Source organism: Arachis duranensis, chromosome 7, assembly GCF_000817695.3.
Source record: "Arachis duranensis cultivar V14167 chromosome 7, aradu.V14167.gnm2.J7QH, whole genome shotgun sequence".
Classification (NCBI taxonomy): Eukaryota; Viridiplantae; Streptophyta; class Magnoliopsida; order Fabales; family Fabaceae; genus Arachis; species Arachis duranensis.
The window spans coordinates 77,554,325-77,571,520 of record NC_029778.3 but is presented as its reverse complement, the minus strand read 5'-3'; the positions used below and the strand labels follow the sequence as shown (position 1 = coordinate 77,571,520).

General features: G+C 28.8%; 2 protein-coding genes across 2 annotated transcripts; one reads left to right on the top strand and one right to left on the bottom strand.

Moving 5' to 3' along the window:
* The first annotated feature begins 11,093 nt into the window (after positions 1–11,093).
* Positions 11,094–13,281, top strand: LOC107459732 (auxin-responsive protein IAA27). Its single transcript, XM_016077978.3, has 5 exons — positions 11,094–11,752; positions 12,072–12,301; positions 12,394–12,535; positions 12,780–12,841; positions 12,927–13,281. The coding sequence occupies exons 1-5, from the start codon at positions 11,232–11,234 to the stop codon at positions 12,962–12,964; spliced, it is 993 nt and encodes a 330-aa protein (XP_015933464.1). The 5' UTR covers positions 11,094–11,231; the 3' UTR covers positions 12,965–13,281.
* Positions 13,282–14,696: 1,415 nt separating this feature from the next.
* On the bottom strand, positions 14,697–17,190 carry LOC107459731 (uncharacterized). Its single transcript, XM_016077977.3, has 4 exons — positions 16,769–17,190; positions 15,815–16,259; positions 15,597–15,712; positions 14,697–15,269 (listed from the first exon to the last, which is right to left on the bottom strand). Exons 1-4 carry the CDS (start codon positions 17,139–17,141, stop codon positions 14,857–14,859), a joined length of 1,347 nt encoding a protein of 448 aa, XP_015933463.1. The 5' UTR covers positions 17,142–17,190; the 3' UTR covers positions 14,697–14,856.
* Between the last annotated feature and the right edge of the window lie 6 nt (positions 17,191–17,196).

Here is a 17,196-nt window from a genome sequence, read left to right as displayed (position 1 = left end):
ATTTATTACCAAACAGAATATAAAAACACAAATTTTTGTATCTCTATCCATCAGTGTCTTGTCCTCTCCTTAAAAACAAAGGCAGGCTAATAGTACTGAACAATTATTTATATCATTTTATTTTTTGTTTAACAAGAATATATACATGAACATCTTATATATATATGATTCATTAAGATCCTAATTAATTTGTTAGTGATTTGAAGTATCATATATAGTAGGTTTCTTAAAACTTTTAAACACGCGCGCCTACCTCGTGAGATTTTGGAAATAATGCACCACTATATACCACAAACTAATAGCATACATGATTATGGTTTATGAATCTTCTTCATCGATCATGTATAGTGCTCAAAGCTATAACTTTATGTAATATAAAAAAGCTGCTTATTATTTCACATTGTTATTCGATCGGTTAACTGAATATATATTATCAAAAGAATTCTGCTAGGGAGCCAATAGAGTATTTGTATAATGTGTACAATAGGGTATTTATTTGATTCAATATGAGTTAAAAAATAAATATTCAGGGTAAAATATTACTAATTTTTTAAACACAATACACTCATATTATTCAGAATAACCATTCGAATACTAGAAATAATAAACATCTGATATCCTACTGAACCGAACATCCCTATATCCAGGGACGGACATAAGGGAGGGCGAGTGGCGGCCTCGGCCCCCCAACCTTCTTTAATAGTAATAAGTTATTATGTATAATTTAATTTTTTTTAAAAAATTATTTAGTATTTAGTCTAGTATAAATAAAAGTCCAGTTTAATTTAAATATTAATAATTTTTAATATTTAAAAAGTAAGTAACAATATTAAAAAAATCTGAAAAAAATATTATTATTAATATTTTTTAATTAAATAAAAATTTTCAAATCTCATAAAGTGAATTCTTTTTCTTCTTATGGCAGTTTTTTTTATTCATTTAATATTAATTCTCTCTGTTTCAACTGCTACAATTAAGAGATTTTTTTTAACTATAAATATTGTGAAAAATAACTTAAAAACAAAATAAAAGATGAATTTTTTGCTAATTGTCTTTTAATTATATTGAAAAGAAAATTACTAAAAAATTTGACACAAATTCTATTATTGGTGAATTTTATGATATTGGTGAATTTTATGATACGAAAAATCGACCACTTCGTTAGTAAAAAGTATACACATATTTTTTTATTTTAAAATATATTATCTATCGGTATATTTTTGTAATACATTTTATATTATATTATTTTTTTACATAATTTTTAATATTATATGTATTATTGGCCCCCATAATATTATTTCTAGATCCGTCCCTGTCTATATTCCTATTGTACACATTATACAGATACTCTATTAGCTCTCTATACTTCCTCTTATCAAAATAATGCTTTGTGATGACTAAGCTGTGAGATATCCAAATTTCTTGAACACATATAAAAAAAAGTTTAATTAAATAATTTTAAATAACTGTAATTAATAATTAATAATTTTATATTTTTTAAATAATTATTAATTAATTATAATTAATTAATATAAAATACAGTTAAAAATATTTATTGATTTATTGTTGGCTAGACTTCTATTAGTTATCTAGCGAAATTGATGATATAAAAACTGTTGAGGGTCAATTATTTGGCATGGTTTAGTCTAAATCTCTTTGGTCGCTATCACCTTACAATTATATTCTATCTACTTGTTTATTTCTGCTTCATGAATTAGCCCACAAATTAAATAACCAGACAAGGAAATATCAAGAATAATATTAATGCATGCGGGTGCGAGGTGTGATCACCAAAACTATATATAGAGCTGCATGTTAATATAGATATTAAAAATAATGATGTGCATAAATTAACTTTTTTGACGTGTTCAACATTACATTTCTCTTAAATGCTATTTTTATAGTATAAAATATAAATTTTTATCTTTTACTTATTTTTTTTATCAATTGTTTCTAATACAATAATTAAAAACATAGAAGTAGTGCATATGATGCTGTTTAAAAATTAAAGTTGGAGTGGGCACACAAGAATATTTGTGTTTTTATATCTACCATGAAATTCTTTTTTAATTTGTTGAATCTACTTATCCACGTATATATAAAGAGATCCATGGAAGTAAAAGTGAAGTAGCAGATAAATTTGAGAATGCATGGTGAGATAAGTAGATACGTGAACAAGCTAACTATGTAGGAGAAACAAGAAAATTCATAGGCTTACTTTGCATGTTGTATTATATTTAGGTGAAAACTCAGGTGCAGTAGTAGTTGAGAGCCGTTAGATAAAAATTTAGTTAAATAAGTTAAATCATCTAACAGCCTCAGTTATCAATTTCACGTGAAGTCGATTGCACCTGAGTTTTTACTTTATATTTAACAAGTCACCTAAGATTTTCTCGTACTATATTATTAAGTATTTAATTAATATTTAATTTAATTTGGCTGAAGTTTTAAGGAATAAATAAAGATTTTTTTTTTTGTGAAGATCAAAAGAATTTTCTATTTTCATAATTTGAAAATATATGAAACTACTAATTATTATAAGAGACCAAAATATTCACTGCCTTAACAATCAAAGAACATAGAGAATCCTCTTTTTGAGTGAAAGAGAGTTGCATTTGGCATTGTTTATGCACATAACATTCTCACTGTAGCAATGGTGGACGGCAAAAGGGTCCCATTACCCTTCACACTTGGCTTAAAAAAAAAAACATACGAAAAAAAATTAATTATATATATATATTTATATACAAATACATTGATGACTAATTTTAACGATTAATTTTAATGTACAACTAATATTTTTAGAAGACCACCTTAATAAAGATACTAAAAATGTCTTTTTTAAAAGACGTTCACACATGTCATGTTATTATTGGACATCTTTATTAAATTGGTTTATTATAGCAACAATAATAAATTCAAATGTTTGCATTATAATTATTAGACCTGATTTAATCGGATCGAATTATACCATCTAAATTGAATATCTTTAAATTTTTTGATAAAAAGACAATTATATCACTGACTTTTTGCTTTTCTGACATTTAAATCCCTAAAAATTTAAAAATACAATTAAATTCCTAAAAATATTAAATTTATTGTTAAAAAAATCGGTTTTATTCTAATTTGTTAAAAAATTAACAAATAATTAATTCATTAATACGTACAATAATAATACGTATAAATATCTTTACAAAAAATATTTTACACATCTTTACGAGATATCCCCGTCATTTTAAAACGGAAAGTAATTAAATAAGTGGATTAGAGAATCACATACTATCACCAAAGGAGCAGAGGAAAAAAACATCACAATAGATAGATAACAGTGAATCTTTCACTGGAATAGCCCCACTATTTTTCTTTTCTTATTCTTGGTATACCATTGTGGATCTTATTTCTTATATATGTCAATTATAGTGCCACTTGGAATGCTCCTTACCATAGTCAATTAAAACGGCTATGTGGTTTCTTTTTCCTTCTTTATTCTTTTCTTTTTCCATATAATTTTCATCTTTAGGTTAATTATTCTAATGATGATATTATATAATCTCAAAATATTGTCATTTAATTTTGTATTGGAAAAAAAGTAAAAAGTGAAAGAAGAAAAGTGAAGAAAAGAATTGCCATGACTACTATTAATACTTTTTTCAAGGCTAATTAATTAACTTGCCGGCCACTACCACACTTTGTTCACCTTTCAAGAGTTTAGAGCACAGATTAAAGAGTAAATAGGAAAATTCATTTATGAAAATATCACTAATATTGATCTTTAAAAGATATTTTTTTTTAAAATAAATTTATCTTTTAAAAATGTTAAGATAGTTATATTAATTTTTTTATCATATTCGCTTTTTTTTAGTATTAATTGACTTTTGATGATAAATTTATGAAATTATATCGAATTAATCTTAAATTAAAGGAGATTTTTGAGACATTAAAATTCTTTAATTTAAAGTTGATTTGATTTAATTTTATAAATTTATTATATTAGAAAACTAATATAACTTTCAAGTAAGTATAGTACTGTAATGTCATTTTATTTGTCATATTAACAAATTTTGATACTATCATCAATAATAAAAGTGATGAAAAGTTTAATGCTACTAACTTAAAAATATTTGAAAGATAAATTTAAAAACAAAAATTTTTTAAAAATCAATTTAAAAAATAAATAATCTTTTAGAGATTAATTTCGTCATTTTTTTACGGATTAAACATAGTTTTTAACACATTAAAAAATAATGTGCTTAAATAATGTAAAACAGGTCTAAATATATTAACTTTAAAATGTATAAAAAAAAATCATATTAATCGATAGTTATTTTTAAAACATAAGGACTATTAGTTATTGTACTGTTACTGCGTACATATCTATCTATCATTATCCATGTCATTATTAATTAGATATTAATTTTTCTTTCTTTACTCAGAAACTTGTAATTTGCTGTTAGTTTTAGAGACTATGTGATTAAAGATGAAACAGTTTCAATAAATTGCTCAATAAATTGCTCAATAATTATCCCTCAAAACTCAAAAGCAGTAGAAATTAAAAGATGTATATCGAGGCAGTTTCAGAAAACATGATGAAATTATGGTTGCCGAAAAAGCAAGGAGTACCGACACAATGAACATTATACATGCAATAATTAATGCTACTTATTAACAATGAACATTATTGAAAAATAAAATAAAATGAAGTGACGATTGCGGCCGAAATTGAATTTTGACTTTGGATAGTTAATTAGTTTATTACCAATTCTAATTGTAACAAAATTATCTCATCTAAAGTTATGGCATAAATAGAAAGTCTGATGTTTGCTTTGTTTGGCCAAATAATTTTGAATAGTTTTGTTATTAAGTATCGATAATATTAAAGAAACAAAAAAATCATCAAAATTTGTCTTATTTAATATTTATTATTTATCGTAATAATTAATAAATAATATTTATTAATTAAGATAAATTATGAATGTTTTTAATTTTTTTTATTATCAAATATTTTCAATTTAGTACAGTGTGCACATACTAAGAAGAATGTTGGAAATTTATGAAAGTAGTTTCCGCTCTCAACTATGCTGGTAACGAGTCGTTTTGTTATTTAATTTGCTAATTAAAGTCATAAGATTATGAAAGGGCTATGGTAGTTCAATGAGCAGTCTTAACTGCTTTTATTGTGATAGTGATGTTACATGTACTCTTGTTTGTATCAAACTATATATATGTTGTTGACTAATGGAAAAAAAAATGGATAACAATATTTTCTAATTAAATTTTATGATGACTTTGAAGCTAGCTAGCTGAATTTACATGATTTAGGGCACACAGTTTTTTGTTAGTGTTGCAAGTATGAGGAGTGTTGAAGTTAGTTCCAAATCTAAGAAAGCATGGAAGAGTGAGGAGTTTAAAAGATGAGAGACCCATTAACTTGACACCTTAAAGTTTTGAGTTGGATGTGGTGTCTTCTCATCTTATGTTCTCTCACTTGATTCCTCCTCGAAATCTCCCCGATTGTCGAGAACTCCCCACGGTTGACCCAACATTTTTGACGAAATTAATTGTAAAGTGATAATAATAAGGAGCTAGAAGTGGCAAGGTTTGGGAAAATTAAGTGTGAATTAGTAATTACATTAACGAGGAACGTAGTGATGAATGAATGAATGAACTTAACATATAGCCTTTTTGATTAGTTATTAGGTCATGACATACATTATGATGATGCATGTATATATAGATGAGAGATATAAATTAAAGGGGGGAGAGGATTTAGTTGTATTTGATGAATAAAATTAAAGTGTGCCAGCGAAGTTCTAAGAACACTTTAGAGAAGGCGTGGGGAGCAATAAGGGACAGGATGGTCCATGCATGTTAAAGTCACTAAGTTGTTATTGTCATCATAATCTATCCTCAAAATCCATCATTCCACCTAAAAACAAAACCTCATTAAAGATTTCTCTGATTGCAACCCAGCAACCATGACCCACCCTTTCTTTTTTATCATATCACCACCCTCATTACATATTTTTATATATCATTTATCATCCTCCAAGTTAATAATAATATATAAAAGTTATTTTCTTCGCTAACATATTCATCTAACGTTTAACTAAGTATGAGGAAGGGAATATGATTGAAAACCTATGATAAAATACTAGTAAATTAATCAAAATTAAACCATATTTTTTGTCAAGTTAATTAGTCGGTGGTTTGATGTGAATTTTTGACTGCATTATATGCTGCCAACAATAACGCTCCCAATTTTAGTATTAATTAACATTAAGTAATAATTAATTCATAGTGCATGCACTGACTGTGCCAATATTTTTTTATTTCTAAGTTATTCTCATTAATTAGTCACTTGATTTCCAGGGAGTATAAACATTTTTTTGATTCGTCATATTCGTATATAGGCACATTTGAATACGACATTTTTTTTATATTCATTTGATATGCGTATTTTATGTATTTAATTATTAAGTATTAAAATTAAAAATATTTTAAATACTTTATATTATAAAAAATATTAAAAATAATTAAAGAATTAATTTATATTTTAATATTAATAAAATATCAAAATATTATTACGATTTATTCAAAAAATATTTTATATTTATATGTATGTCCCGTATCATATAAGATTTTAAAATTTGTGTGTCGGTGTTGAGTATCGTGTTGTGTCTCATATTATTGTCAATGTATCTTAGAGTACCATGAATCCATGATATACATGTTATGACATATAATTTTGCTACCAACAGCATTTCTGCTAACTTCTGCCAATTTTTATTTATGACTATATTTAATGAAAATATCTTTGTAGATGTGTCTAATAAAAATACATTTTTTTACGACCGTGTCTAATGAAAGTGTCTTTATATATGTATTTTCTAAATGTATCTCTTTATACATGTATTTAAAATATAATAATTAATTATTATTGACAATAAAATAGCAGATAATATATTGATACCTATACTTTTCCTATTTCATGTTATACAACTAGTTAATAATTACTCCGTCTTATATGTATATGTATATGAAGGTAAAATGGTGGAACTAACTACCATATATATGCATGGATATATAGGTGGGGACAGAAGTGATTGCAATGCATTGTACCAAGGCCGTTATTGAATTAATGTAAGGAAAATAACATTAAAAAAGAGTTATGAAAAATAATAATTGATGGGTAAGGAAATAAATGGTGTGATAATAATGTAACAGTAAGATACAGCTGCCTGTGTCTGTGTTTCTCCGCCGTCGCGTACCTAAAATTGCACAAACAAGTTAGGTTTGGAATACATAACTAGATAAGATATATGTATGAAGTATGAACCACACTAGCTACTATCTAATCTACTACACTATGTGCTGTGTTTTGTGTCTGCATGTATGTCAGTATCAGCATCAATTTTGGACAAGATCATTAATCCCATACTTCTTGCTTTTTCAACTACCAACGATTTTCCAATCATGCCTTAGCTTGCTTCCTTATTTTCCCTTAAATATATGCAAATACCCACATACACTAACTTTTACACTATCTTAACTTAGCTTCTTCTTTAAAGTTATATATATATTTAACGAAACTATTTCTCATGACAGTTTTAATGATTAAATAAAAATGGAAAAGTATATGGAACCAAAAAGGGATCAGCCAAAAGATAAACAAAACAATATTAAATTAATTAATTTAATTTTTAATGTTTGTTATTAATTGTCGTTTTGAATAAAATCTCTCATTGACTAATATATTTCAAATCTCCAATAATCACTTCTGGGATCACGGAACCCTTTCAGCAAGCCCGATCCAAAATTTATTTTCCCTTTTGTCAAACACATTCAAAAAATACATAAAAAACATCCATTTAATATGAAAAAGAAACATTCTCATACTTAGTAGAAGAAACATCCATATATATTAACTCGTAAAGATTTTGAATTCATCGAAAGGTATTTGGCTGAATTTTAGCTGATATGCTTTTGGTTCCTAGCTTTACTCAATAAAAATATATAGAAGTGTTTTTTGAATTCAAAACGTTAATAATGTATCGCACTACTAGCTACCGGTCTATTTTATTATCTGTATTGAAATTAAAATTTACTTTTACTTTTAAAATATACGTGAATAATAATAATAATAATTGTCAATGCAAACTCAGCTCGTTCCTTGAGGTAGCTAGTAGGATTTTTCTAATAACTAAAATTACGTACAATTTTAACAAATTTGTTAATTCATGCAAAATATCTTGTCAGCTATAAATCTTAACGGAAAATGAGAATGAAAAAGCAAAGAAAATCTCTATTGACTTAACTATCTGATAAATAATTAAAACGAGGGAGTATGAGTGAATTGAAACTAAGACTATGAATAATATTAAGGGAAAATTCCACTCCCCTCTTCTGCGAAATGTTAAAATGATACTCCCATCCCTTCTATTTTATAAATGTACATTTCTTTCCATTCTAACTTTTAAAAAACCTTTTCTTTAATCCTTTTTAAATTTTTTGTGTTAAATATTTTTTAATATCAATATATATTAATTGTTATATATATTAACAGTGGTAAATTTTTTTATTTAATGTTAAAATAATATATATTGATATCAAAAAATTAATAGTAAAATATAAAAGTAATTGTTCATAAAAATTTTGGTAAAATCATAATTTAATAATTAAAAAATTATTGAAGGATAGATATCTTAGAAAAAAATAATTTAATTATTAATTTTTTTAAAAGTATTTTAATAAAAATATAATTTAATCAATAAAAAATAATTTATTAAAGGGTATTTTGGTAAGTAAAATTTAATGATAAAAAATAAAAATTTTTGTTAATGGATATTTTTTCAAAAAATAATTTATTTTTTCTTAAAAAATGGATAAAGTTAACACAAAAAGTTTAAAATGGATTAAAGAGGAGGTTTTTTAAAAGTTAAAAGGAAGGGGAATGTACATTTATAAAATAGAGGGGAGGGGAGTGTCATTTTAACATCTCACAGAGGAGGGGAGTAGAATTTTCCCTAATATTAACTGTAATACTAAGAATACAAAAAATAACCCGTCTATATATACAGTAAACAGTAAAAAAGAGAAAGTGTTTGTTTAGTCGCTATTAAATCGATAAAAAATATATTTTTTTAATGAAAAAGATTTTTTTAATTTTTAATGTGTTTGGCAAATTTTTAATAGTAAAAATAAAAGTATTAGAAAAATAAAAAAATATTTTTTATACATTTTTTTAAAAAGTTTTTTGTTTAAAAAAATATTTTTTACATAATAAATAAATAAAAAATAATTTTATTTTATTTTACTCAAACATAATTGATAATAAAAATTTTTTTATATAAAATATTCAAACATTTAATCATTTTTATTATTTTTGTAAAAAAATTTTTAAAAAATATTATTTAATTTTTTTTTTAGAATGACAGCCAAACAAATAAAAAAATATGGACAAAAAAGATAGACAAGATGGAGATGATAGATATATGATTTATGAAAAATGAAATATGTGCAATGATGAGATATTTGTTTGCATAAATTAAATGAGTAATTACTACACACCGTTGGATGAGAGTGTTTTCTTTTCCAACTTTTGGAGGCTTCACAATATTAATTATTATGATTCGATACGTTTTGATACGGGCGTGCCATTCAAATGGATTCACTGCACCGTCACTCACAGTTATTATTCCTTGACTTTTCATTTTTTGCATTTTGGAACTTTGTCTTCTTACTTTACTACTAAATACACTCATGTTAGGACATGTTAATCTTAAAGTGGAACACTGCTTAAAAGGTTGCCGGGGAACCTCTTATGCTGCTATTCCCTCGTACTAAGTTCCTGCATATATATTATTATATTAATATTAATGTAATGTAATGTATCTTAGTACCTTTAATGATACAACTGTTCACTACCTATACTAAAATTATAATACTTACCTATATATATATATATATACACTACCCAATCATGATTCATATAACAAGCTAAGCTTGTTTCCAGCAAAAAACACTTGTGAATTCATACAATAATATACATACATGATACATCATATATCATATGTTTTTCATCTCAATAAAATTATTTTACTTAATGGTTAATCAATTTTAATTTGTGTGATTAATATATAATTGCGCGTATTTTTTGATTTATTAAGTATTTATATAAATACTTCAAATTACATGGACAACAATGTATATAATTTAAAATAATAAAGATGGGAATGTGCATGATTGTTTTATATGATTGAACATGTATGGGAACACTTTAATTTGATTTTCATAAACAATTTCGCTACGTTATCAATAGTATTCAGCTAATTTTTGTCAACTCTTATTTATAATTATGTTTAATAAAAGTGTTTTTGTGGATGTGTCTAATAAAAATATATTTTTTATGACTATATTTAATAAAAGTATCTTTATAAATATATTTTCTAAACGTATTTCTTTATATATGTGTTTAAAATATAATAATTAATTATTATTGACAATAAATTAACAGAGATAATATGTTAGTACCTTATACTTTTCCTTCCATAAAAATAATATATGTGATTTTATTTTTAAGATAATAATATTTTGAATATTAAAAAGTGGCAGTTATTAAATGGTTTTTTTCTATTTAAATAAATATTTAATTTTGCAGACTATACCTACAAAGTTGTTCTATATGCTAATTAATAATACATAAAATCATAAATATTTTGCTATATATGTATACAAAATAAAAAAATTAATACGTATTTTTATTTAAATAAAAAAGCTTTTACTAAAGTTAGTTTTCTATAGTGCCTACTTTCAATTAGTGTAGAATCTATATCATAATTTTAGACTGTGGTGTATATGATATATATATATATATACTTTCATTAGGATGTAGACAAATATTGATTTTCATACATGCATATCAAAGTTAGTTTTCTTTTCTTTGTTAAAAAATTGAATTAGTGATTTAATTAATATCACCAAAATTATAATTAACAAAGGCAAGGCTCAAGAAGGTTCTTTTTTCCACATTAACAAAGGCACAGTTCTTCATTCATATCAATATCACACCATAATAATAACTTCTGTTCAAGCACACTTCAACTCTCTCTCTCTCTCTCTCTCTCTCTCTCTCTCTCTCTCTCTCTGGTGTATATTATTTAGTGACACAAAACATATACTAAGTTTTCACCCTTGTTGCATAGGTTTGAATCTTTGAGTGTTGCCATATTTTGATGTCTACACCTTTGGAACATGATTACATAGGCTTAGCAGAGAAGAAGAAGATACCTTCATCATCATCTTCTTCTTCTTCTGAAGATGGAAAGACCTTCAAGGAGACTGAGTTAAGGCTTGGCCTACCAGGTTCTGAGTCTCCAGAGAGAAAACCACTTTCTGGGGTCTCTCTCTCTCTATTTGGGAACCTCAATAACAACAACAATGTCATGAACCACCATGTCCATGTGGCTGGTGCTAAGAGAGGCTTTTCTGATGCCATTGATGCTAAATGGGCTTTCTCTGATGCTCATGGATCTGACTCTGACTTGGGAAAACCTTCTGCTTTGTTTTCACCAAGAGGATCAGGGAATGTTGTTGGAAAGCCTCCATTGGACCCCAAAAGCATTAGCACCCAGCAAGGAAATTCCATTAACACCCCTGCTTCTGCTTCACAATCCATCAAAGAGTCCAAGCCTCTTCAGGAAAAGAACCCTCCACTTCCTGCTACTAATGAACATGCTAGTGCTCCTGCTTCTAAGTAAGTCAACTTGGTGCAGATTTCATGTTTTGGTTGCTTGATTACTAGTCTGATTGGCTGTTACAATGTTGTTTTCTTCTCAAACAATTTAAAATTATAATGCCAAATTAAAATGCTACTATGATATTATGTTTTATGCACTATGTTGAATGTATTTCTGATAATCTTAGTATGATTGAAAAAGAATTGTTCATAGTTAGTGTGATTGTTAGTTAAATTTTTATGTTTCAGTGTGATATAGTTTGTGTATGTTCTTCTCTGCATGGAAATTCAAATCTGGAGGCTATTGATATATCAAAATTTCCATTTTTTTCAACAGGGCACAGGTTGTGGGGTGGCCACCAATTCGATCGTTTCGAAAGAACACCATGGCCTCTAATTTGACAAAGAACAATGATGAAGCTGAAGGGAAACCGGGATTTGGTTGTTTGTATGTGAAGGTAAGCATGGATGGTGCTCCTTATCTAAGAAAGGTTGATCTCAAAACCTATAGCAACTATAAGGAACTTTCTTCAGCTCTTGAGAAGATGTTTAGCTGCTTCACCATTGGTATTTTCTTTAACTACTTTTTTTTTGTTCCTTTTCTTTATAAGCAATTTTTTTCTTTAGTTTGAGTTGCAACTTCTTTAATGGAAAATTAGGTCAGTGCAACTCTCCTGGGCTGCCTGGAAAAGATGGATTAAGTGAGAGCTCTTTGAGGGATCTTCTCCATGGCTCTGAATATGTTCTTACTTATGAAGACAAGGATGGAGATTGGATGCTTGTGGGAGATGTTCCTTGGGAGTATGTTATTTCTATTTTTGTTACAAATTTTATATAAATTTTTTAATCATATTACTGTAAACAAGTTTAATTATTCTACTATAGCATGTTTGATTATTCTGATAATCAATTATTTAGTTGGGGAAAAAGTGTGAATTTGTATGTATAAATATACATCTTGGTTTGTATGTGGCATTTTTGCTTTACATGTTATTCCTTTAAAGATTATACCCAATTTTAATAAACAAATTCTTTGTTGATGCAGGATGTTCACTGACTCATGCAGGAGACTGAGGATCATGAAAGGGTCTGAGGCAATTGGACTAGGTACATCTTACACTAAACATGTTGGATTACTAGATTAAGATTCAAGATTGCTTAAAGATTCTGTTGTGATTTGTTTTGGTTGCAGCTCCAAGAGCAGTGGAAAAATCAAAGAGCCAAAACTAGTGCAGAAATTGTTGAACCATACTGAAGTATTTGTTTAAAAAAATTTATAGTTATAGTAAAATGTTTACAAAGGAGTTTGAATTTATGATGGTTCTGTTGCTGATAAGAAACACTGCTGCTACTATATGTAATTCAGTGTCTCAGTTTTTGTGCATTTATTATAGCCTGACAAGTTTTCTTCCACCACCAGTAGAATTCAACTGGAGACTTCCAGATCATATATAAACAAATATTTATATATATATTTTGTTTGTTCTCTATATTTTGTGTAACTTTGGATTCCTGTTGCTGTATAAAAAGAATTGCTTGTTGTGCTATTTCTTTCTTTTATTTATTTGCTTATGCTGGCATATTGTATTAGATACTCAATACACTCTTACATCTTTGCTTTGAAATGTTGTTAGCTTTGCAAAATTATCCCATTATTTTAGATTTCAAGAACACACTCTGTTTATCCACATAGTTGTTTACTTCACTCTCATGATGAATACTAAACAAACCCAATCTTTAGGTGTTTTTTAAAAGCAAAGTAATCAATATTTCACAAAAATAAATTACCCATCGTTTAACAGAACATAAGAAAAGCTCCTCTTAAGAAACTAGAAAGTGAAATTTGTTATCAAAGGTTTTTTTTAACTCTTAAGGAAAAATATTAAGGTTATTATTAATGGGAGTACTTTTTCTTAAATAAAACTGAAGTTTTTATTTAATAAATGCATTGAAAATTAAACTCTTTTTATATTAACTTTTTCGGTTGATAACCTTAACATGTGTCCATACATGTTAAAGTGTTAAACTACCTAAATAAAATGGCTTGTGATTTTAATTTATTAATTAATTTAAAATTGTTACTGATTGAGTTCGTCACTTTAGAATCTAATTTAGTTTGGTTGTGATATTTTTTCCAAAGTAAATCTTCCCGAAGATTTGTTACATCTAGGTAAAAGTAACTTCTCAAAATTGGTTATCAATTTTCAACTATTTAAGTAGATACTAACGAAAATAATGGATTAAATTCCCAAAGTGGTCTTTTAGATTCACAATTTTTACTATTTTAGTTCCTCAATTTTAAAATGACCTATACTGATTCTTGAGATTCAGTTGTGGGCACCATATTAGTCTTGGATTCTTCTTAGTATTGAATTAATGAACTAAATGTTGAATTGACTCAGACTTACCATACTTGACATATGGCTAAACAGTGTTATTTTGTTTTGACACTTAAACAAGACAAAAACAAAAAGAGGAAGAAGAGTTTATATGATGTACATATATCCCTTTATTCTTCAAAACAACTTCGTTTTTGCCTTGTTTAAGAGCTAAAACCAAAAAATACTATTTAGCCATGTGTCTAACGTTACAAGTCAAAACTAACTCAATATTTCGTTCATTGACTCAACGCTGAAAAGGATCCAGGAACCAATATAGTGCCTGGAGCTGGATCTTGCGAACCAGTATAGTGAATCTTAAAATTTGAGAGACTAAAATAGTAAAAATCATAAATCTTAAGGACGACTGTGGAAATTTAGTCTCCATGCTAGTCGTTAATGTTATATCTTTGACTCGAGAAAATAAGAAATGAACGGCACATATGTACAAAAATTTGCATTAGCTACTAGCTAGACCATTTCGATTAGCAAACAGAACTCGTGGTCGTGAGTCTATAAAATACCAAGACAAAGTTACATTAACAAGAACAAGTAAATAAACCAAATTAGGAAGAATTGAGCAGTGAGCAAAGGTGACTAGCTTGAATTTCAAAAAAAGAGGAAAATAAGAATAAAAGAACACTACATTTTAAGCCAAATCAGGCTGAAGCAACAATTCGTACATAATACAGGTACAAAACTCATCTACTACATCCATACCCCCGTCTAAGCAAATCTAAATGACTATTTAGATATCTGTAGATAAACCATTTGAGTGTATCCATTAAATACAGAGTTGTCAAATTTGGACAAACCAAGCCTTTGGAACAAGCCATATCGCCCATCTTCAACGATAGGACTAGACACACGAGCAGGATCATACCTTGTTTGATGGGTTAGGGAAGGCCCGGCAACAGGAGGGAGTTCCCAGTAAACATCGAGAATAGATTCAATATACCGGCTGTTCTGGAAATGTTGTTCATATGATATTGGCTTGTTGCTGTGATTGAAGTTATCACGCATGTAGCCTCTAACTCCCCACCATGCTTCATCTGGCCCACACAGTTCTTCGATATCAACTGCTTTCTCCCAGAATTTCTTCCTTCTCGATCTGACCCTAGCTTCGTCACTGTCTTTAAAGCAGCTGTGTCCACCGCCTGACATAAACAAAGGAACAAGTTCAGTAAGTTTTCTAGTATTGAGATAACCCACTTCTGATTTTTATGCAACTTTCCACAATTTTCTCTCCAGCTTCAAATCCCTCACTTCATATAGTAACCAATGCCATAACACAGTCCTCAAGTCAAATATTTTTTTTAGTTTGGCCAAAGGGTATTATGGATCTATAATTGAGATCAAATACCAACCACGCTTGTGCCAGTATATGTATATTGTAATGTAATTAAATTCACTAGAATATACTGACAGGAAAAGAAATTTCATTAGAATATCATAATACACTAGGAAGGCGAGATATTACACACCACTTATATAAGATTGATCACATATCTGCCTCAATGAATAATGGTCACCAGTTCCAGTGTCATAATTGTCCTCAAACACAAGATGTCGGAATCCAGCTTTCAAGGCTTGCTCAACTCTGCTCATTAACATTTATAAAATAACAATAATAATAAGCAACAGAAGTTTCATCAGAACAATCAACTATTGAACCAAGAATGTCAAAGATTTTGGAAGTAACCTTTTCAATTCATTCTGATGGTCATCGAAAAATATAAGCACGCGACTAAGGTCAGTAATCCCATGTTTCTTCATCACTTTGGGCCAGTCAACACTTCCAAAATCAACAAAGTCCTTTCCAGCATAATATGTGCAGTTTCCATCAACATAGGCAGGTCCCTTTTTCAGATACTTTTCCGGATGCCTAGGTGAAAGAGAAATAATTGGTCTGTCCGGCATAGCCTGCCGTAAAACCCAAGTTGAATGTCCCTTGAAAGCACCACTCTCAATCATCAGTTCTGGTTGCAACCACCGGGTCATAAACCAAAGCCCAAAGCTGTGGTCAAAACCCATCCCATACATGTTGTTTTTGATTGGCCGAGTTTCATATATAGGCACAAATTCTTCTAAAGCTCTAAGCAGATCTTTCGATGTCCATTCTACTGTTTTACCAAGTTTCGATCTGCCTTTACCAAGGATGAGACTATAAGCATCCAGCAAAAACAAAGTGTACGACTAAATGATTTCAAAGTGTATATTCAAACTTCAACAATGTTTTCCTTCTGACTTAAGCCAAAAAGAGGGACATAAAATGTCATAAAATCAACATCTAATTCTCAGCTCCAAAATCTCATGAACGGTTGCTTTATTGAGCTCATTTATAGCATATCAAAATAATAATACTAATTAGAATTGCCGCTATCTTTGAACTGAGCTTGTTTAATATAAAGAATTTAATGAAGTGAATAATGCGAAATCCATAAACAACTAATTAAGGAATGTAGCTCAAATCAGGATCAGGATCCGGAAATAATTAAATGAATCACATTTTAACAGTTCAGTTTGATCTTCCAGAAACAATCTAGCTAGCATTTTAAATTTCGCACTCTCGATCCAAACGAAAACCGAATCAAGACAAAATTACAAACCCTAAGATAAAAAAGAAGTGAGATCAGATCAGACGGTAGAAACTTACACCAGGGCACGCCGAGGGTTCCAAAATCGGAAGCGAGGCCGTCGAGGCCGAAGAATCCGGCGCGAGAGACGGGGTTGTAGGACGAGATGCAGACGAAGCCGCGCGAAGTGAAGAGCAACGAGGACGCAGCGAAGACCACGAGCAGCAGGAACACGGCGGCGCAAAGCCAGTAGGAGGTGGAGGAGGAGGAGGAGGCGGATGCGGTGGTTCCGAGGAGGCGGGAGATGTAATTGGAAGCCCTGTTGGTGGCGCGGAAGAGGATGTTGTTGTTCTTCTTGGTCTTGGATTCGTCAGCGTTGGCAGCGGAGGCGGAAGATTCGTCGTCGTCGGCGAAGAGAGTGCCGCGGCGGGAGGAGAGTGCCCTCTCCAACATGTTTGTACCGAAATGGTGATGGCGGTGTGTCGGAGTTGTGCTCTGTGGCGATGAC